Source organism: Felis catus, chromosome B1 (assembly GCF_018350175.1).
Source record: "Felis catus isolate Fca126 chromosome B1, F.catus_Fca126_mat1.0, whole genome shotgun sequence".
Taxonomy (NCBI): Eukaryota; Metazoa; Chordata; class Mammalia; order Carnivora; family Felidae; genus Felis; species Felis catus.
This window is the reverse complement of record NC_058371.1, coordinates 140,845,512-140,868,128: the sequence shown is the minus strand read 5'-3', so window position 1 is coordinate 140,868,128 and position 22,617 is coordinate 140,845,512. Positions and strand designations below refer to the sequence as shown.

Here is a 22,617-nt window from a genome sequence, read left to right as displayed (position 1 = left end):
TGGCTTACAGATACACCTTTCAAACAGCAGCCACAGGTTAACTGCAGGGAGTGCTGGCCTCTGTTTGGAAGAATGGAGATGATAGCTTTCTCTTTTAATTTTTTTGTTTTTCTGTACTCTCTGCATTTTATTTAATTTAAAAAATGTCAGCAGGATTTTGGTCCACATTTGACTTCTTCTTTAGGATTATTTGCTTTTAAAACTATTATATGTAACTGTTAAAGGAATTTTACAGATCCTTGAAGAAAAATGTAAGTGCTAGGGAACTAACAAACACAACAGGTAGAGAGGAGGAGAAACTAAAAGAATCTGAAACCAGGCAAGCATAAAAGACCAAAGGAAATGAACATTAAAGCAACAGCAAAACAAGACGTTAAAATTAAGACAGTAAGGAAGCAAATGCAAAATCTCAGACCTATAAATAGGAAAAAGATGGGGAACACTTCTCAAACAAGTTTTAAGCAGTAACTAGTGTTCTATCTCTGCCAGAAAATAAGAGTACAGAGGTTCCTATCCTTGTATTTTTTTTTATCCTTACCTTAATCTTACAACAGAAATGTCTAAAAAGGGAAAGAAAAGGAAAGAAACTTTCTCAGTCTTTAAAGTCTGTTGGATTTCAAGTATACTTTAACAGTAAAGTCCAAATATACTCTCATAAAAACATTTTTGGTGCTTATATTATAAAAATGAATAAACTAACCTATATGCTATGTTGGGACTCTGTAAAGCAAGTGGTGGGCGTGAAGTAAGATCACTTGCCCAAGCTTGTCTGACTAAAGTTCTCTTTACCAATAATGGTGTTTGTGAAATGACTTACCTGGAAGCAGAAAAGACAAATAGAACAAATTACAAAATCTTCTCTGGATGCACTTGCCGAAGGTAACACTGATGTCATGTCATATATTCCCAGTGTAAAGAAGAGAAAGAAACCCAGCAAATGACTCCAGATATTTACCGTCTCATTAGATAAAATAAACAAACTGGAAAACAAACAAAAATGCATCTCAGATTTATACTGGCTTGTTCACTGTCAGCATCTAAAAGATTAGGGAGAGTTTTGGGGGGCAGTTATCCAACACTTGTTGCTTTAAGCCCTTACCCTCATATTTGCCTTTTAAATACAACATCTCACTCTGCTCAATTAATCTTTAAAAGGATATTTAAAACATTTTTTTAATGTTTATTTTTTGAAAGAGACAGAGTGTGAGCAGGGGAGGGGCAGAGAGAGAAGGAGACACACAATCCTAAGCAGGCTCCAGGCTCTGAGCTGTTAGCACGGAGCCTGACGCCAGGCTTCAATTCATGAACTGTGAAATCATGATTTGAGCTGAATTCAGACATTTCACTGACTGAGCCACCCAGGCACCCCTGTTTAATTAAATTTTTAAGTTCATCCATGTCTCCACCAATCCTGACATTTTAGAGCTCTTTTGGTGCTCACCCTATTATCATATTTACCATTTCCCTCCTCATATGAGTTATTTATGTATAAATTCCTTCTTGTCCTCCAGCCTGTCAACTCCCTAATGGCTGGCACCATCCTTCTTTATGACACCACTATCCCAAGCATAGTGCCTTGCTCAGACTAGATGCTAAATGTCCATAGAAATGAATGTGCAGATTAAATCTGGATGTTAGCTACATACTTACATGTTTAAAAGCAGGTATCTGAAAGCCTGCCAAGTATAAGGTCAGGCACAAACTTAAAGTACCTTTTTAGTACTCATCAAACGTAAATGCAAAATTAAACAGACTCAAGAGAAGCAGAATAAATACAAACTGTACCACTGGAAATGTCCTTTAAGACAGGCATGTCAGGGGTAGTGCCTGGGTGGCTCAGTCGGTTGAGTGTCTGACGTTTGATTTTGGCTCAGGTCATGATCTCACGATTTGTGAGATGGAGCCCCACGCTGGGCTCTATGCTAACAGTGCAGAGCCTGCTTGGGATTCTCCCTCTCTGCCCCTCCCCGACTTGCCTGCACACACCTGTGCTCTCTCCCTCCCTCTCTCTCAAAATAAATAAATGAACGTTAAAAAAAAAAAAAAAGATAGGCATGCTGGAACAATTTTGCAGTGGCTGTTTGAAACCAAACTAGTACACAGGTGGCATGAGTTTCTCCTTTTTTAGGGACAATCGGTTACTTTTAATATCAGTACTATTTGCTCACTAAATGCCTAACTGCTTTGAGTTTAAGTAGTCTTGACAGCACAGGCTGGTGTAAAGTGCACCACGCCAACCACGAGTCACAAGGGTCACTGCTCCTGCATCCTCACCCTCAGCAACAAATTAGCTCTGTGATCATGAGCAAGTCACTTCCAGCTCCTCCATTTTGTGAACTGCTTCCCCAGCTGTGAATAGAACTCATCAATAGAAGGTGATATCATGCCTAATGATTAAAATTCTCTTGCGGTTCTCTTGCAAAATCAAATCTTTTTGTTTAAACTAAGATCTTTGACGTTTACTGGTTCAGAATCCTTATAAATAAGCATTAACGTATATGCCTCCAATGTACTGAATTGGTAGGAATCACCATGGTTCTCATTTTCCCGCATCATAAACATAACAGGGTCTCACACTATCAATTGATTATCAAGAATAAAGTGAATCTTGTTATGAATTTCAGGTTTTACCCTGTACAAGCGTCAAGTATCAAGACCACTTATATTGGGGCGGGGTAAGGACGCAGGAATGTGAAGGAACACCTGTAACTATACAGCTGTTTTGACGATCAATACTGTGCTCTGCCTGTTGCCTCAAAACTTTTCACTTAGTGAAACCCAGTATACCCTGATTAACTGATCTGAGAGCCACAAGCTTTGGCATGCTCCTTCCCACTAACAGTGTTGGCAGAACAGCTGTGACATACAAAACCTCTCCTTCCATCCAAAATCTGTTCTGGTCACTCTTGACAGCCAGAAGAAGAGAGGGCAGAAGCTGAACCTGGAAAAGACCAAGCTGGTGGGACGAGCACTTGGAAAAATATTCCCCATAGAGAATCTACTCTTATGCTGTGAGAAGTTACCCATACTTTGTTCACCTTCAAAATCAATAATCACAACGATATAACAAGTGAGTCACCATTTACCGAGGGCTTGTTAGGTGCCACACCCTGTGTAGCATTTTATATACATAATCTCATTTAATCCTTGATATTTTTTGGAGCACACATTGTGATTACCCTCATTTTTACAAGAGGGGAAAATAAGGCTCAGAGAGGTTAACCTTTGTTCAAGGTCCCACAATGGTTAAGTGCAGATCTGGATAACCAAGTCTTTTTGACTCAACAACCCAACATTAAAGCACTGTATGTATTTCGTTTCTCAATCCATGAGATTTGGACACTAACATCAGAATGCAGAGGACTATTGCTACGTGGGTATAAAATACTTAACGGCAATTCGCTACCTGCTCTGTTCTTGTGGAGTCCACATCCATAGCAGGGCCTAGCTCTGATTTCTTGTGTAATAAATTTATGCAAAGGAGACAGTGGGGGTCGGGGGGGGGGGGACAGTACTTAGGATTCAAACTGTGAAGGCTTGTGGGCCATCCACTGAAGTAGGGATGGGCAGAAATGTCACTTTGTGACTGTGAGTCCAAAACACTTTCAAGACAGGACAGAAAAAACTGAGGAAAGACTATGCTCAAAAGAAGACCAAGAATCAGACGCGTGGTTGCTTCTTGAGCAACTTAACAGCCTACATTCCAGCGCTAGGGTTTGTCACCACGGTATCCTAGAGCTAACCGATATCTGCACCTTAATTCTCTTATGTTTAAAAATGTTTATTTTGAGAGAGAGAGAGAGCAGAGGAGAGGTGGGGTCGGGGGTGGGGAGAGAAAAGGAGAGAGAGAGAATCCCAAGCACACTCCGAGCTGTCAGAGCAGAGCCTGATGCGGGGCTCAAACTCATGAACCTTGAGATCATGACCTGAGCTGAAATCAAGAATCTGGATGGTAACCTACTGAGCCCCCCAGGCGCCCCTGTACCTTAATTCTCTTAAAGTGGAGTTCTATAAGGATATACCTAACACAAAGTTTTAACACAAAGTTATTCTGCTATTTTAAGAACTAGGACACTGGTTTTTCAGTTTTGTTTTTTAAAACCCAGGCTTTCAAGGGACTCATAGTTTTAAAGGTTTAGATGATGAAGAAAGTCCTTTCTTAGAAATGCTTCTAGGGCTCTAGTGGAGGGTGGTGCCCGTTATAGGCTCTCTTTGCTACAGCACTTTTACTACACAGCGTTTTTCACACTGGTTATTATGCAATAGAGTTATTACCTCTTTAATGCGTGTCACTCAGACCAAACCTTAGTTTCATGAGAAGAACAAGGGCCTTGTCTGCTGTTCTCTGCTTGACTTAGTATAGTACCTGGCACCTAGGAGGGGCTCCATAGTATCTGCTCAATGAATGAATTGGGTTTCTCTCTCTCTCTCTCTCTCTCTCTCTCTACGTATATACATATACATATATATACCCATACATTGCATATGGCAATGTGAACTTGTTTTCTATTATATTATTATAATTTCCTATTATATATCATGTTAGGCATTTTATTTGGCCCAAAGCATCTGAGTTTCCACAGGGCTGCTCTAAAAATAAAGCTTAGGTATACACAGGGGCAAGTATCACTTGGCCATCGTCAGTGGGGTCGATTCTAATAAGCACCAAATGGGATAAAGGATCTAGAAGCCCTCTGTAAAATGCAAAGCGCCATAGGAAAAACTGCTATAGTGGTAATTATAAACATTGTTAACTGTCATTATTCCGTGGATCTGGCACCCGGGCGGGGGAGGAGGAAAGATAACGAGACGGGAGAGGTGGCAAAAAGGAATGAAAGGGATGGGACAGCTAGGAAATGATAGGCACGGAGAAAAGCAGGGAAAACACCAGGGACCCCAGACAAAAAAGGGTGTAGGTGGGGAGGAGGGGCTGCCGGCGCGCCCCCCAGGCGCGCCCCGCGGAGGCGGCCAGACTGTACCTTTTGATACACAGCCTGGAGGGCAGGTAGGCCCGATAGCCGTCGGTGATGTACGGGTTGTCCTTGAGGGACACGGGGATCTGTTCGTAGGTGTAGAGACGGATGCCGCGGGGCACCAGGACTGGCCAGTACTGGTAGCTGCCCAGCTCGATGTAATGAGCGCTCTTCAGCAGCTTCTGATGCATCCTTCCCAGCCGCCGCCGCTCCCCGGCTGGGGAGCTCGCTCAGGCCCCGCCTCCCCGGGGAGGGGGCTTCGCCGCCGCCGCCCCCGCCCCGGAGCCCGCGAACGCAGCGCGAGGTCCTACGGCCCCGCCGCTGCCCAGGCCCCGCTCAGAGCTCTGACCGGCCACAGCCGTCAGCGCCGCTGCTGACCGGGCGGCGTCGCAGCCTTCCCTGACGTCAGCGCGCCGCGGCGGGCCCCGCCCCTCGCCTTCTTTAGGGCGGGGCTGGATGGGCCTGGGTTGGTGCGACGCGAGGAAGGATGTGCTCCTGGGCTGGCGGCTCGGAGCCGGTCGTTCTGCCACCTTCAGGCTCGCGGGACGTAGGCGGCTGAGTCTGTACTCATCGGTGAGAAGAGCGCAGAACTGTGCAGGCGAATACAGGTGGTGTTTTCTTCAAGGGGAAAAGAAAAGTGTTCATTGGAAGAAAAATAAGAACAAGAGCTAACTCTGCTCCCTTTACTTTATGCCTAGAATCTCACACATAGCATTAGAAGGGACTCTGGAAGTTTAAGTAGCTGAAAATAGAGGAAAGATGATGCACAGGGAACATTTACCAAAATCGAGCATTACACTAAGCCGTAAAGAAACCCCTAGCACGTTCAGAACACTGAAACCATTCAGGGTATGTTCTCTGACCACAATAGAATTACAGTAGAAATAAACAAGAAAACTAAAAATTCCCAAATGTCTGAAATGGAACAAAACACTTGTAAGTATTTCATGGGTTTGATGAAGAAATTACAGTGGAAATGAGGAAATCTACTGAACTGAATGATAAATGGAACAGAGCCAAACTTGGGGTGCAGCTAATACAGTGCTTAGAGGAAAAGTTACAGCTTTCTTTGTTTCTGGCAGTGAATTATGATGCAAATGATTTTCCTTTCTTTTTTCTTTTTGTTTCTTTATTTTATTATTTTTTTTAACAGCAACAGGGCAGAACAGTTTTGCATTCCTATATGTAGCATCCTTAGCCTATTATTTGGCATACAATAATCACTTGTGATTTCTAACATTTATTTATTATTATGATGTTAGTAATATTAGCTGATGTTTGGGAAACAGTGTGGCATAGTGATTAAGTTTGGAGCTTTGAAGCTCTACCTGGATTTGAATTCTTGTTCAGCCATTTACTAGCTATGTGCCCTTGTGTAAGTACTTAACCTCTTTGTGTCTCAGTTTCCTTATTGGTAAAATAGGGATAATAGCAGTACTTTATGTTGTGATGATTAAATGAGTGAATCCATGTAACAGAAAAGTGCCAGGCATATTGTTAGCACCCAACAAATGTTGGCCATTATTAGAGTTCAAGTGAAGGTATATTAGTAGGTAAAACTGGAAAGATAAATTGAAGTATATCCTAAATGGACTTAATGTCATGCAAAGGCATTCTTTCAGTCATGGAGCTAAAATTAATGTTTGAGAGCTAACTGTGTGCCCAGTACATTATCTTTATTGAAGCTTACTATGTGCAGGAATGCTTATTTCCTAACGGAGGAAGTTCATGTCTGAGAATGCCTGTCACTCCCATTGACCCCTTCTGGGAAGCTCCTTCTGCATGTATTCTTGCTGGTATCACATGACACTAACTTGTGGTTACTGCTGACCCAAAGGTGATAAGTGATCCATGAGGTGTCCTGACACAAGTGTCCATACAAAAGCAATGGTAATTAGCTTGTCCAATTAGTTTGTTTTTGGGAATTTGACCTGGACATGTGGGAAGGAAGTCTATAGCCTGGTATTTGAAAACAGAAGTAGAAAGATGCTCAGAGATGATCAGAGATTGAGAAAGAATCTGAGTTATGGTAATAATGGGACACTAGAGTGAAGAACTAAGAATGGTAGCTGCTTTGACTGTCAACAATGTACCCATGAAATCTGTTGCAAAATGACTTCTATACTGGCTTAAATAATTTATAACCCATTTCAGTTTTTTCTAATTCATTCATCTGGTTTAATTTTTAAATAAGCACTCTTTGATATCAAGCACTTAAAAAACCCCAGTTATGAAACTTGAGAGAGCTTTTTCGCTGACGTCTGTAAGACCATGGAAGCAGGAGCAACATTGCTTTGGGGCACATCTAACATGATAACGCAAAAGGGAGAAGTCAGAGTTCTGCATAGATAGCCATGTAATTTTGGCACTTTGAGGGATCTGGCTGTTTAGTCATGGTGCTTGACAGAGAATTAAGCGGCCTGGTAGAGGAATAACATCTGGTGGGGTCTCCAGCACCTGGAGGGATCAAGAGCATCATGTAGCAGGAGAACTCGGTGCCACTGAAGTGACAGGTTGGGGAACTGAACCACCTAGTAAGAGATAGTGAGAAAATGGCAATGCCCCATCATGAGCACCTGTGAGACACATCTTGCATTTTAAAGACACTTGTGTGTGTGTGTGTGGGGGGGGGGTGGCGAGAGTGTTCTCAAGGATCTGGAAGCTCTACATTCTCACATGGGCCCAAGAGCAAGGAAACTTTGAATTTTTACTGTGTCAGTGAGTCAATCTGTACTTTACAGGCATATGCAGTTTGGGAGAACTTGGGATATGCCTTGTTTTATAGGATGATTTTTAGTGAGCTGGGATGGAGAGACATGGGACCTGCATGGAGCATTTGGGTGAGTGAGATATTTTTTCCTTACCTTTCCTTCTTCCTTCCTTCCTGTATACCCTTTTTGCATTTTACAACTGTAACAGTGTTGGAGTGAGACTTGCAGGTATTGATATGGACACAACAAGGAAATTTACACTTAACGAGTTCCAACTGTGTGCCACACATTTTCCTAGACACCAAGAAACCAAAGGTGAATAAGACATCTTTTGCATATCTCAGCAGCATTGACATTTTGACCACTTCTTCACCTTAAACTCTCTTTTCTGGACTTTTGGGACATCCCTCACCTGGATTTTTTTCCTGACCTTTCTGGCTTGTCCATGCCAGGGACCTTTGATACCTGCTATTTCTCTACCTGATCTTTTTTTTTTTTTCAAAAAAATTTTTTAACGTTTTATTTATTTTTGAGACAGGGAGAGACAGAGCATGAACAGGGGAGGGTCAGAGAGAGGGAGACACAGAATCTGAAACAGACTCCAGGCTCTGAGTTGTCAGCACAGAGCCCGACGCGGGGCTTGAACTCACAGACTGAGAGATCATGACCTGAACCGAAGTCGGCCGCTTAACTGACTGAGCCACCCAGGTGCCCCTCTACCTGATCTTTAAGCCAGAGTGTTTTTCAGGATTCTTTTTTCAGTTTTTTTTTAATATTCTATTTTTATTCTGTGTATTTTCATGGCTTCAGCTACTATCTTTAAGCCGATGCCTCTCAAATCTGCAGTTTCAGGCCAGATATCCCTTTCGGGCATCTGGGTTCACATATATAACTGGATATAGAAAACCTGAAATAATAAAAATGAACTCATTACCTTTTCTCATAAATCTGTTTTTCATCCCATATCCTCATTCGCTCAGCATCTTAAGCATCAGAGTTTTTTCCTCCCCAGCCCCATTTTATCAATACCCCCCTTGTTGTCCTTCCCCATCACTTTAACCAGTTCCTCGCCAGTGATGCCAACTTCCCTGCCTCATTAGGCTGGTCTGAAGAAATATGAACAACAAAGAGTTCATCAATTTAACTATACCCTCTTTAGTCCTTTGCTCGAGTTTCTGAAGAAAATGACAAAATGGCATGGATTGGTGTCACTACAAATTCAGCTTGCAGTCTCTAGGGAACTTCCAACACTACTTTGGCTATTTTCAACATACACTGAATACTTTATGCTCCCCACCTGCCACCTGCATCAGCAGATAACCTTCTTCCTATTTCACAGAGAAAATAGAGAACAGAGAGTGGGAACTTCCTCACCTTTCTGCTGTTAGCACTCCATCTCTAAGCTCACCACAAGTTCTTTGTTTCCTTTCCATTGTCTCAGTAGAAATGACCACTTTCAGCCTCCTATGTAAGGTCAACCTGCTACCTATTTTTTGTATCATATTCCCTTTGGTATCTTTATGGATTTTGCTCTGTCAATTACTCTTCTCTCAGATGTATCTCCAACATTTGCCTCTCTATATTTTCTCTCCTTTTGCCGCATAAGCATGTTCAAATCTCATTCATTTTAAAGCAAACAAGCAAAGAGAGAAAACCTCTCTCTTTGCCCTATGTCATTCTAAACCTATAGATAGCTGTCTCTCCTTCCATTCTCAGCCACACTTCTAGACACAGGAGTCTTCGTTTATTGTTCCTGTTTCTAATTTTCCTTTCTTATCTCACTGCAATCTAACTTTTGTTCTAAGGTTCTATTGAAGCTTCTTCTGCCAGTAATGCTAAACTCAATGGACGCTGTTTTTTTTTTAAACACCTCTTAATTTTAAAATGAAAATACAAGAATAAATAAACCACAACAAAATGGACTTTGCCAGCCACACCAGTATCCCCTTCATGTACCTCATACCACTCACAGTCTTTAACCTTCCTCTAAAAGTAATGAATACCCTGACTATTAATTGCAAAAGTCAAAAGTTACCCCCTAGTGTTGTTTGATTTTTTTTTAATCCAAGTGTGTATCCCTTGACATGGTAGTTTGTCTGCCCATTTTTTTTAAACTTGATCTATCTTTTTAAGTCCTTTTTTAAATGTATAGATTTTCTTCCATTCCTTTCATTGCTTACAACTTATCTGTGAAAGAACTCAAAGTTTCTCATAGTCTGTATTCTGCTAGAATCATGATACAGTTCCATATGTTACTCTGTCCTCTATATTTTCTGCAAATTGGTAGTGGGATCCAGAGGTTTGATCACATTCCTGTTTGATCCTTTTGGCAAGACTATAGGTGGTAAAGTGTTCTTTCATGTGGAGACACATAATGTCTGGTTTTTGTTCTTCCTTGATGTTACCAACCAGTGATGTGCCTAGATCCATTAATTCATGGTGGTTGCAAAATAGTGATAATAAACTTTTGTCATTTTGTTTCCATATGTTAACTGGAATGATTTTCATAAGGAGATACTCCTCATCTACTGTTTGGTTACCTAGTGGTATAGTTCAAATAGGGAAAACAAGATAATTGATTCTTTTATTTACCTAAGTCTCAAGAGAGCAAGCTGGTTCCCTGGCATCTTCACAAGGACCAATTCAACTGAAAAAATTACTTTGAACTCATGAGTTCAAAGATATTTGATCATTTCCAATTCATTGTTCATTTCTTCATTCATGCTGAAATTTTTAAATTTTTAGTCAGTGGGAACCTCTTCAAATTGGCTCCTAAGTTCTGATGACATGACCTCAGTAGTCTTTAATGGCTCTTTCTTTCTGGTCCTAGATCATCATGTGAATTTACCGCTCCAGATTTAGAATTTATAATCAATCACTTCTCCCCAAAGCCCTCAATGAATAGCTTTCAAAAGGTGTATTCAAGTCCTAAATTCTGGTACCTCTGAATGTGACTATATGGAAATAGGGTCTTCACAAATATAATTAAGTTTAAGATCTCTAGATCTTCCTAGATTTAGGATGGACCTTAAATTCAATAACTGGTAGGTATCCTTATAAGACAAAGAAGAGGAAGATTTTAGACATGCAGGCACAGAAGATCATGTAAAGACAGAGGTCCAGAGGAAGGCATGTAAAATGTTAGAAGAGTAGCCTGGTTTCTCCTTGTTGCTTAAAATGTGAATCAGTGAAGAGATGAATTGGAGGAAGGAACTGTTAAGTAAAAAGATTCAAGCCCCTGATGATTTGGGAGTTCTCACACTATCCAGATCAAAAAGGATGCTAAAATTATAAAGTTCATTGTTGGAAAAGCATGCTCTAGAGAAAGGGTGAAGGATGTAGCTGGGAAACCTTTTGCTCTAAAAAATTAGGCTTGTGATTTACAGATTTATTCATCAGGAGCCAGGAAGAGAGATGAAATGATCCAGGAAAGATATGTGGAGACCCTCTCTTGTCTAATGGAGTAGACCTCCATGACATACGTAGGTGGACCACAAGGTTTTTGAAAGTGTAGCATTAGCAAAAATACTGACAGCTTGGACTGAAGGGGACAGAGAGAGACAAAATGAGGGAAGGATGTTGGTCTTTCAAGATTCTACAGGCAGAAAACTGGCTGATAGAGTTACTTGGCTGCAAACATGTGTTACCCTTTGAGAAAAAGAATGTCTCCACCGGCAGAGCCCCAGTGGCACAGAGGCTGGAAAGGCCCCATCACAGGCTCAGAGGCAGAGCATTGGGCTATAGAGGATTATGTTCAGGCCTTGAAATCTAAAGGAATTCGTCCTCCTGGATTTGGAACTTGCTTGGGACTGGTGACCTCCTTATTCCTTCCAATAGCTCTCTTTTGCAGGGGGAATGCCTTTCTTTTACCTGTCCCACCACTGTATTTTGGAAGCAGATAATTTGTTTTCTAGTTTCAAAGAACTACAGATGGAGAGGAATTTTGTCTCAGGATGGATCACACCCACAGTCTCATTCATACCTAATTTTAATGTGATTTGGGATTAGTGGACTGATGATATTTAGATAAGATTTTAGAGTTGATGCTGCAATTGGTTGAGACTTGGGACTGTTGTTGTGGAGTGCATGTATTTTGTATGGTGGATAGACATGAATTTTAGGGGGCAGATTCTAGTGGGGTGAATGGTGGACACCCAAAACATACATCCTTCTGGAACCTGTGAATGTGACCTTAGTTGAAAAAATGGTCTTTGCAGATGCAATTAAATTAAAGGACTCAAGAGGAGGTCATTCTGGATTGAGGCCCCAAGTCCAATGATATGTTTCTCTGTAAGAGGTAGAAGAGAGTGAGACAGACGTACACAAGAGTCCCTGTGAAGACAGAGGTGGAGATTGGGGTTACACTGTCAGAAGCGAAGGAAAATCTGAAGGCACCAGAAGTTTGGAGGAGACAAGGAATAATTCTCCCCTAGAGCTTTCACAGGAAATGTAGTCCTGCTGACACTTTGATTTCCGGCTTCTTGCTTCTAGAACTATGAGAGAATAAATTTCTGCTGTTTTAAACCACAGAATTTGTGGTAATTTGTTACAGCTGCCCTAGGAATCTAATACAGCCCTGGTATTTTTTAATGGGAAGTAGTATTTCAAGACAATAATCTGGGTGGTAGATATACTCATTGAAATATTTATATTAAAGATTAGAGACCATACGAGTTCATACTGTATTTCCAATTAACAGTTCAGCACTACAGGGTTTTCACTGAAAACTCTGGTTATTAAGGATGCTTAGGCTGATTGAATTAGAACATCACATAATTGCTTGTTTTATGCTGCATTATACACACAATATCAGGTTATAATACTGATTACCACCACCAATTATGATGACTGACAAGTTATTTTTTTGCATATCCTACGTCCATTCTTGCTTCCCTTCCTTTTTGCTTTTATAATTGTAGCTATATCTACACTATCAGATCATACAGCCATTATATACAATATATATGTTATATACTATATATAATATACATGTTATATATAGTATATATTATATATTATGTGTATGTATGTTATATATAATATACTATGTTTATTCCAATCTCTCTTTAACCTGCATTTCTTTCTACATTTAGTTAATACAGTGAGTCCTTATGTTAATATTCTAGTCATTTTAGTTGTCTGCTGCTTGTTCTTTATGAAATTCATTGGAAAAGACTTGTGGGAACAATATTCTCAGAGTTTCTGTGTATTAATAAGAGTTTGTCTGAGTCCTTCCTACATAAAGGTTAGTTTTGTGTATATAATGTCCTTAACTTACTTACATGTTCTTTCCTTGAGTATCTTTTTTTTAAAAATATTTTTTGTTTACTTATTTTTGAGAGAGAGACAGAGAGACAGAGTGTGAGAAGGGGAGGGGCAGGGAGAGGGAGACACTGAATCTGAAGCAGGATCCGGGCTCTGAGCTGTCAGCACAGAGCCTGATGCAGGGCTCAAACCCATGAACCATGAGATCATGACCTGAGCTGAAGTCAGAAGCTTAACTGACTGAGTCACCCAAGTGCTTCATCTTTCCTTGAGTATCTTAAATATATGAATCCCTTTTCTTTTTTTTTAAATGTTTTTAAATTTATTTTTAGAGAGAGTGAGAGTGTGCAAGGTGGGGGAAGGGCAGAGAGAGAGGAAGGAGAGAATCCTAAGCAGGTGTTGCATTGTCAGCACTGGGCCTAATGCAGGGCTTGATCTCATGAACTGTGAGATCATGACCTGAGATAAAATCAAATCAAGAGTCAGACACTTAGCTGACTGAGCCACCCAGGTGCCCCATAATTTGACTATTGTTGATAGCATTGCTATAAACATTGGGGTGCATATGCCCCTTGAAATCAGCATTTTTGTTTCGTTTGTATAGACTCCTAGTAGTGCAATTGGTGGGTCAGAGGGTAGTTCTATTTTTATTTTTTTGAGGAACCTCAACACTGTTTTCTAGAGTGGCTGCACCAGTTTGCATTCCCACCAACAGTGCAAGAGGGTTCCTCTTTCTCTGCATTCTTGCCAACATCTGTTGTTTCCTGAGTTGTTCATTTTAGCTATTCTGACAGGTGTGAGGTGGTATCTCATTGTGGTTTTGATTTGTATTTCCCTGATGATGAGTGATGTTGAGCATCTTTTCATGTGTCTGTTAGCCATCTGGATGTCTTCTTTGGAAAAGTGCCTATTCATGTCCCCTGGTCATTTCTTCACTGGATTATTTGTTTTAAGAGTGTTGAGTTTGATAAATTCTTTATGGATTTGGAATACCCTTTATCCGATAGGTAATTTGCAAATGTCTTCTCCCATTCCATTGGTTACTTTTTAGTTTTGTTCTTGTTTCTTTTGCTGTGCAGAAGCTTTTATTTTTATGAAGTCCCAATAGTTTATTTTTGCTTTTGTTTCCCTTGCTTCTGGAGACATATCTCATAAGAAGTTGCTGCAAACAAGGTCAAAGAGGTTGTTGCATGTTTTCTCCCTTAGGATTTGGTGGTTTCCTGTCTTACATTTGGGTCTTTCATCCATTTTGAATTTAGTTTTTGTGTGGTGTAAGAAAGTGGTCCAGTTTCATTCTTCTGCACATTACTGTCCAGTTTTCCCAACACCATTTGCTGACGAAACTGTGTTTTTTCCACAGGATATTCTTTACTGCTTTGTTGAAGATTAGTGGCCATACATTTGTGGGTCCATTTCTGGGTTCTCTATTCTGTTCCATAGATCTCTGTTGTTTGTTTTTGTGCCAGCACCATACTGTCTTGATGTTTATAGCTTCGTAATACACCTTGAAGTCTATACTACCCAAAGCAATGTACACATTCAATGCAATCCCTACCAAATACCACCAGCATTGTTCACAGAGCTAGAACAGACAGTTATAAAATTTGTATGGAACCAGAAAAGACCCTGAATAGCCAAAATAATGTTGAAAAAGAAAACCAAATCTGGAGGCATCACAATTCCAGCCTTGGAGAGTCCATCTTAAGTGTTTATAAGGGCTAGAATGCTCGAGCCCTTCTAGGTCATACCCCATACCTCTTACATTCCCTGGATTGGACAAAAATCCCTCCTAGTTTCAACTGTGGCTCTCAATTTATTCTGCATCCTTTCCAATGAATACTTTTTGGCTATTATGAAGTTCTCCTGTTCTCAGGTCTGTCAGATGCCCCGTGGCTTTCCTCTGCTTTCTCCTTCACGTATACTAGTAAAAGTATGCAAGTCTAATGATTTGCTCATATTTTGAGATTTTATTTTATCTATTTAGTTTTAGAAAATTTTTCTCATGTATTTTTTACTTTTTAGCTTTTCTATTTTTGTGTAAGGATTGCAGAAAACCCAGAATCTGTGATGTGACCACCATCAGCATCTTCTGAGTCTTTTTCGTCCTTATTTTACTGACTCATCTGCAATGCTTATTTACTGACCACTTTTCCTTTCTTTTCTTCCTTGGTTTCAATAACCATGCTCTCCTGGTTTTCTTAGCATACTATTTTAGTCTCTTTTGTGGTAACTTTTTTTGTCCATCTTGTAAATACCCATGTTCTTAAGGGTTCTGCTCTTGATCTGTTTTTCTTCTCTACATACTGTAATTTGACTGTAATATTCTTGATTCTGTGGTTTAATTTCCACATATATGCTAGTGATTCCCAAATTTCCATCCTGAGCTGTACACCTAAATATTGAGTTTCCTATTAGATATTTCTCCTTGTCTCTCGTGACCATCAGACTCAGGAACATATCAAACGAAGTCCAAAAATTTTCTCTTCAATTCTTGTTTCACCTATTTTAATGGATAGCATCACCATCTAGTTAGAAATTGAGGAGTCATCTAAGGTAGGAGGTGGAAAATAAGTACAACTTATTTGCTAACCCTTATGGACAAGTAGTGTCTCCCTTGGGAGAGCTGATTTGAGACGTGAAGAGTATGATCGCTAATAAGGATGTCTGCTCTGGGCTGGGAGGTAGCATCCTAGTTCCACTCATTTGCAACTGTGCACTATAGATTCTTCACTCACCTTCCCTTCTCATGTTTAAAAAAAATTTTTTTTTTCAACGTTTATTTATTTTTGGGACAGAGACAGAGCATGAATGGGGGAGGGGCAGAGAGAGAGGGAGACACAGAATCGGAAACAGGCTCTAGGCTCTGAGCCATCAGCCCAGAGCCTGACGCGGGGCTCGATCTCACGGACCGCGAGATTGTGACCTGGCTGAAGTCGGACGCTTAACCGACTGCGCCACCCAGGCGCCCCCCTTCTCATGTTTAAACAATCAGTATGTGCTGTTGGAGTCCCTCTCCATTAAGTCTCTCAAGACCACCCCCTTTCTTCACTTCTTTTGTCACTGCTGTAGTTTAAATCCTGATCATATCTCACTAGCTACTTCTGGTCCGCACCTTCAACTCAATCTAGTCTCCACCCTTATGCCCTTTAAAATCTAAATGTTATTTATTGCTGTAAACAAACAGAGAGACAAGCCTGTAATGTCTGGCTGTACCCTTCAGGATATACTTCATGTCCTTTTAAATAATGTATCCTCAGGACTTAGACCTTGCCTTTGGATTGCAGTGAACCCTGTCTGTTTCTGCTCCCTTACCCACAACACAAATGACATACTGGACTACTCAGAGTTTCCTGAATGCACCACATTATTTCCAATCTCCTTTGCACAGTCTTTTCCCTTTCTTGGAATGCCTTTCACCCTTTCTCTCCTTTCTGTTCCAGGATAACTTCCACTAATCCTGCAACATCACTTTTTCTGGGAAAGTTTTCATATCCCTTATTCCAGTTATAGGTTAGTACTTTTCCTCTGTGTCCCCCTGGCATCTGTGCAAACTATAGAATTGAATTTACCACACTCCAGTGGAATTGCCTTTTTCCCCCCATGTTTTTAGTGTCCTTTAAGGAGTCTCTTTAAAAAAAATTGTTAATGTTTATTTATTTATTTTGAGAAAGAGACAATGTAAGCAGTAGAGGAGTAGAGAGAGAAAGGGAGTGAGAGAGAGAATCCCAAGCAGGCTCTGCACTGTCAGCGCAGAGCCCTACATGGGGCTTGAACTCACAAAACGGTGAGATCATGAGCTGAGCCAAAACCAAGAGTCAGACGCTTAACCAATTGAGCCACCCAGGTGCCCCAAGGAGTCTTTATTCTGTTTGTAGTTCCAGTACTCTAGGTGTTCTTTTTTTTTTTTTTTTTTTTTTTTTTTTTTTTTTAGTAAACTTTTATTTTGAGGCCATTGTAGACTCCCATGTAATTGTTAGAAATAATAGAGAGAGATCCCTTGTACCCTTTGCCAAATTTCCTCCAGTGGTGACACTGGAGTCCAGTAACACAACCATGATGTTGACACTGATATGGCCCAGATACGGAGTGTTTCCATCAGCACAGGATCCTTCCTGTTGTACTCTTATAGCCATCCCTACTTCACTCTTACTCTCATTCCCTTCTTATTCCCTGGCAACTATTCACCTGTTCTCCATTTGTATGATTTTGTCATTTCAAGAATGTTACATAAATGGAATCATACAGTGTATAACCTTTTGGAATTGATCTTTTTCATTCAGGATAATTACCTAGAAATTCATCCAAGATGTGTGTATGACTAGTTCATTCTTTTTTTTTTTTTATTGCTTAATAGTGTTCCATGATATGAATATACCACCGTTTGTTTAACCAGCCACCTGTTGAAGGACATCTGGGTTATTCCAGTTTTGGGCTATTATAAATGTTATTGCTATGAACAGTAGTATGCAGGTTTTTGTGCAAACATAATTTTTCATTTATTTGGAATAAATGTCCCAAAATGCAATTGTGGGGTCATGGTTATATGGCAATTTCATGCTTGTGTTTAGTTTTATATGGAACACCAAGCTACTTTATAATTATTTGTTCAGCAACAAATAATGTTGCATCAAAACCCTTAGAGTGAATATCTGGATCAAATCTATTTTTATTAATTGCACAGCCAATCATATTAGCCACAAGCATGATATTCTAAACACACTGAAACATACTACAGAGCAGAAATCAATAAGGCTTAAATGTGGTAATCTTCATTACTTTAGGAGTTGGAGTTTTTTAGCCTAAACTGTTTATAGCAATGGTTAGGTTTGATTTCTCACAAATGATATATAGACACTACACTATAGTTTTTAATCTCCAAATGGCTGCACATTGAAAATTATATTTTAAAGCCCCCATACATGATAAACGTAGTTTGTTAACCACTAATGTACATTCAAGATGTAACCATAAGTCCTTTCATTTTTTTTCTATTTCTTTAGAAAATAATTTATAGAAAATAATTTTTATTTTAGTGCTCTACTGAAGTGTTTGCCTTGGTAGTATTGTCTCATTTTGATACCAAGTATGTCCATTTGAAATTCGCACCCAGCACTTAGAAGAAGGTCCTTCAGGAATTGTGGAAGGAGCATGTGCTCTAGACTCAGATGACATGAGGCTGAAACTGAACAAGTTACAGAATCTCTTCTGGCCTTATTTTCTCATCTACTAGATGAGGATTATTCTACAAGTGGTTTTTTAAAAAATATTTTTATTTACTTTTGAGACTGAGAGAGCGAGGGAGAGGCAGGCAGAGGATCCAAAGCAGGCTCTGTGCTGATAGCAGAGAGCCTGACACGGGGCTTGAACTCACAAACCATGAGATCATGACCTGAGCCGAAGTTGGACTCTCAACCCACTGAGCTACCCAGGCGTCCCTTGATGAGGATTATTCTAAACAACATACATGACATGACAGGGCAGTCAAGAGGATTGAATAAAGTAACATATACAAAGTGCCTAACATGAAAAGACACCAGTAATGTTCAATGCCTTTCTCCTACAGCATTTGTAATTTCCTGAGAAATAAATTCCCAAGGTCTGTTTATACATTTTGTTCATGTTTTTAGTGGGTTTTGAGAATATTTCCTAGTCAGGAAACTTGTTAGGAAACCAATCAAATCCAAGGAAATATTCAAGGATAGTTGGTGCAGACTGCCAGTGGGTTTTCTTAAGATCAGAGGCAGATAGTAATATAAAGAAAAACAATTTCTACCCCACTGAAAACGTTGACTTCTTGGGACACAAACCATATCTTCTTATTTCTTATGTTTTGGCAATGAATATATGTCCACTAAAATTCAGTTCAGCTAAGTGAAGGAATTGTGTTTCTTAATTTGGACTCATATATTTTTATTTTTAATAATTAAATGCTATCAAAAACAAGATCACCGCTGACAGAGCCCAAACTTCTAAAGAAACACCAACTTGCAGAATGGCCAAGAGCCCACAGATCAAGAACTACTTGCAGAGATCACCTCCTGACAAGCAGGGATACTAGCTTATTAATCATCTTGTGTCTAATTTGAACTTGTAAAATTGAGAAAGAGAAGTAGTAGTGTTACCATCTGGCTATTTGCTATTTAAAATTTGGAAAAATATGCATAACAGATAAAAAATGCCAGTTAACGTAATTTTGCATTTTTCAATGGCAGTTTTGGATTTCTAGAGGGAACTTCTTTATGTCAGAGAGAAGAATGAGAAGAGACATTTCCCAGGAATTTGAAGGAGCTACTCTACAGTAAAAGGTGATTGGATATATGTTCTTCAACTCTACTGAGGCGAGTAAGGAACAAGTTTTAAACAATGGGATAAAACCAAAAAACCGAGGTTGGCTCTGCTTTATGGAAGAGGTACCTTAGTGGTGAAGAAGGGCCGTGCCATAAGCCTTGGCCAAACTCTGAATAACATCTCCATTGGTCTGACACTAAGGTCTGAATGATAATCATGTCTTCAGAGAGGCCCTGTTCAAATGTGTCAAGTTACCTTGGTGATATGATGCATTAGCAGTTGGCATAGAATAGTTTACCAGATTGGCTAGATGCTGCCTACATTGGAACCCTGGGCAAAAAGCACAGGCAGTTTAGTTTTGCTGGGAGTGAGAAAGATTATGGGAATTTCCTGGCATACAGTATTTATAAGGAAGAAGAAATGAGGAGCTGAATAAAGAGGTGAGAGACGGGAAAGGCGGCAGGAACACCTGGGGTCTTGCAGGCTCAGCAGACTGTAAACTCTTCAAGGACCAGAAATGGATCTGGTTCACTGTTATACTTAGGTTAGTTAACAGTACCTGGGACATAGGTGCACAACAAAGGTTTATTGAACAGGTGAAAGAATGTATGTTCTCAGTGAGTGGGTGGTGTCTATTCTCAAAGGAGAACGAGGGGAGCTTTCTAAACTAAATTTATATACTTAACTAAGTTTGCCTAAGTCAGTCAGTTACTTACTTAACTAAGTTGGCCCTGCTAAAGATTGTGGAAGGCTGTAGAATTTCTTTCTATAAGGTCTTTAAAAACAAGATAGATTCTTATCTGTCTGGAAGGGTTCCTGTGAAAAACAGAAGATGGATCTGAGTAATTAAAATAACCTCTGGCCTTTTTCTTCCTTGGGCTTGTTTTTGTTTTTGTTTTTAATTTCAAGAAATGCAGTGTAAAAGTGCATACTATCACCGTCACGCGAGCAACAATAACCATTTGTTGAGAGTTTAGTGTATGCCAGGCAAAGTGCTGAGTGTGTAATCTATGCACTGATGAATTGTTTGATTTTTGGGAATGCCTGTGGCTTTTACCATGTAGCAACACAGTACTCCTGCAGATGTCACTCTTTTCCTGCACAATGCTACCCCTTGAGACCTTCACTGGAGCCTTACAATGAGATAGGGCTGAGAAAGAAGTGATTTTAAAGTCAGTGTACCAAGGTTTAAAAAAAAAAATCAGCATTGTCTACATTTGAATCTAAGTTCCTAAATAAGAATCAGCCTTCCTATTAGGAAGTTATATATAAAAAATTTTCTCAAAATAGAAAACTCAGTGGTCAAGTTCACATACTTTTTAAGTGGCTTTACCATTTTACCTTCATCTTTAGCATAACAGAATATAATTTTTGTCCTATTTTCTTCAGGAACACTGAAACAAAGAATGTTTTTGAAAGGCGATCTTCCCCTCCCCTGTGTTTCATTTTGTACCATCCTCTTTATCTCATTTCTGACTTTTTCCCCTCTTTTGCTGGTGTGGTGTGACTACGCTTGGGGAAATGGTCACAGCTGACAGGTTCCTGTGTGGAGGCACAATTCATCAGTCTTCTTTCCATCTGGACCTCAGCTTTTCCTTCCAGCTTGTGGCCATACCTGACCCCTAGTGTACAGCCCTTCAAAAACATGCAGGTACAGGATAGAAGAGGAAAAGCAGGATTAAGAACATGCCTAGAAAAATAGCAATTTCTTTATTACTACCCTGTGGTATTTACAAAAACATGCTTCTAGGTTCACATCACTCTCTTGATGCTTCTGGGCAAATGCACAAAACATTTTTAGCTCTGCATGTGGCTCTGGCGAGTCAGTGTTCAGTATTCACATTGAGTGACAGCATCTCATTTTCTGATACACTCTTGAAACATTGAGGGTGTCATATCTCAGAGGAAAATTCTGTGGAATATTTCCCCCTTTCATCAGATCCCTTGGTGCAGCTCTAAGGCAGTGCTTCTTAGCATGTGGTCTATTGATCATTTGTATCTGATGGTCATTTAAAAAAAAAAAAAAGCAAAATCTTAGACCTACCTCTCTTCACAACTATAGAACTAGATTCTCTAGGCAATTTATAAGAAATCACAACAATTCTTTCCCTCACTAAGTTTGAAAACTGCTGAAAGACAGTGCTCTCAAGAGCTAGCAGTTCCCTGAACACAGATTAGAAGTCCAATTTGGTCCTGGCCTCCAGCTGCTGTCCCTTTTCACTTGTGGTTATCTTCAGGGCTCTCCTGCCTTCTTTATCCTCAAAGTTTATTGCCAGGGTCTCTGCCTGTCTGCTGTCTGTCTGTCTGTCTATCTATCTATCTATCTATCTATCTATCTGGGCGTGATGGTTTTATTTTCTATTTTCAAAATTTTATTTAAATTCTAGTTAAAATACGGTGCAATATTGGCTTCGGGAGTAGAATTCAGTGATTCATCACTTACATATAATACCCAGGGCTCATCCCAACAAGTGCCCTTCTTAATACCTATCACCATCTAGCCCATCCCCCGCTTTCATTCCCTTCATCAACCCTCAGTTTGTTCTCTATCTTTAATAGTCTCTTATGGTTTGCTTATCTCCATGGCCTTTATTCACTAAAGAAGATCTGAGAATCCCCAAGAATTCAGTGCATTTCAGTAAAGTTGCCAATCCTAGCTTCAGGGGACTGTAAATGCCAGCATGTTTCTTCTGGGCTAAGCCTAGTATAGTCAGGACCTCCTACTGACCTTTTTTCTTTCTTTTCCCCATCTGTCTGGTGGTATTCCTGTCCATACCCTTTCTTTTCTATTCTTTATCTAGCCAAAAATGATCTTTCAAGATTGTTCTGGTGTCTGTCCTCAGGGATAAATTCCTCAAATCCTCCAGGAAAATGTGGTTGACCAGTTACGGAGCAAAGCACTTACTGCCTCATTCTCTAATTCGTTTGTTTCCCATCAGCTCCTTAGAAGTAGTTTTCATATTCTTTGTATCCCTGGCATGGAGCCTAGTGACTAGGACATAGGAGATGTTTAATAAATAAATGTTTGTTGACTCACTAAAGGGTTTTTAAAAATCTCACCTCCCACTTCTGTTCCTGTAAATCAGTATAGACCAAATAATAATTAAGTTCCTTGAGGATTAGGCCCCATGTCGTCTTTGTCTATTAACATGAAAAAATGAACATTTGAATGAAAATGTGTATCTTTTGCTTTTGTTTCCATATACTAACTTGAGATACTATTGTGTGGAACTCTGAGGGTAGGGCCATATCTCATTCATGTCCAGGTCTTGGCACAGTATCTAGCACTTAATAGCACTTACTAAATGTTCGCTGAAATAAAACTCAAGGAGCTACCCACAAATTACTTTATGTGATGTCATGTAGTATAGCAAAAAAGA

At 39.9% G+C, this 22,617-nt stretch overlaps 1 protein-coding gene and 1 long non-coding RNA gene across 9 annotated transcripts in view; one reads left to right on the top strand and one right to left on the bottom strand.

Annotated features, from left to right (window-relative positions):
• The window catches only part of PAQR3 (progestin and adipoQ receptor family member 3), a 33,794-nt gene extending 28,480 nt beyond the window's left edge, over positions 1–5,314 (bottom strand). For 7 of the 8 annotated variants that reach the window (XM_003985250.6, XM_023253015.2, XR_006596990.1 and 4 more), the window contains exons 1-2: positions 4,980–5,314; positions 818–980 (exon numbers count right to left, since the gene is read on the bottom strand). In XM_003985250.6, the coding sequence (XP_003985299.1) occupies positions 818–980; positions 4,980–5,164 (348 nt within the window). In that variant the 5' untranslated portion in view covers positions 5,165–5,314. The remainder of the gene's footprint in view (positions 1–817; positions 981–4,979) is intronic. The other variant, XR_006596992.1, reaches the window with a different exon arrangement.
• Positions 5,315–5,356: 42 nt separating this feature from the next.
• On the top strand, positions 5,357–21,298 carry LOC123385028. Its single transcript, XR_006596993.1, has 3 exons — positions 5,357–5,581; positions 7,759–7,813; positions 19,162–21,298. It is a non-coding gene; the product is annotated as an uncharacterized LOC123385028 (long non-coding RNA).
• The last annotated feature ends 1,319 nt before the right edge of the window (positions 21,299–22,617 follow it).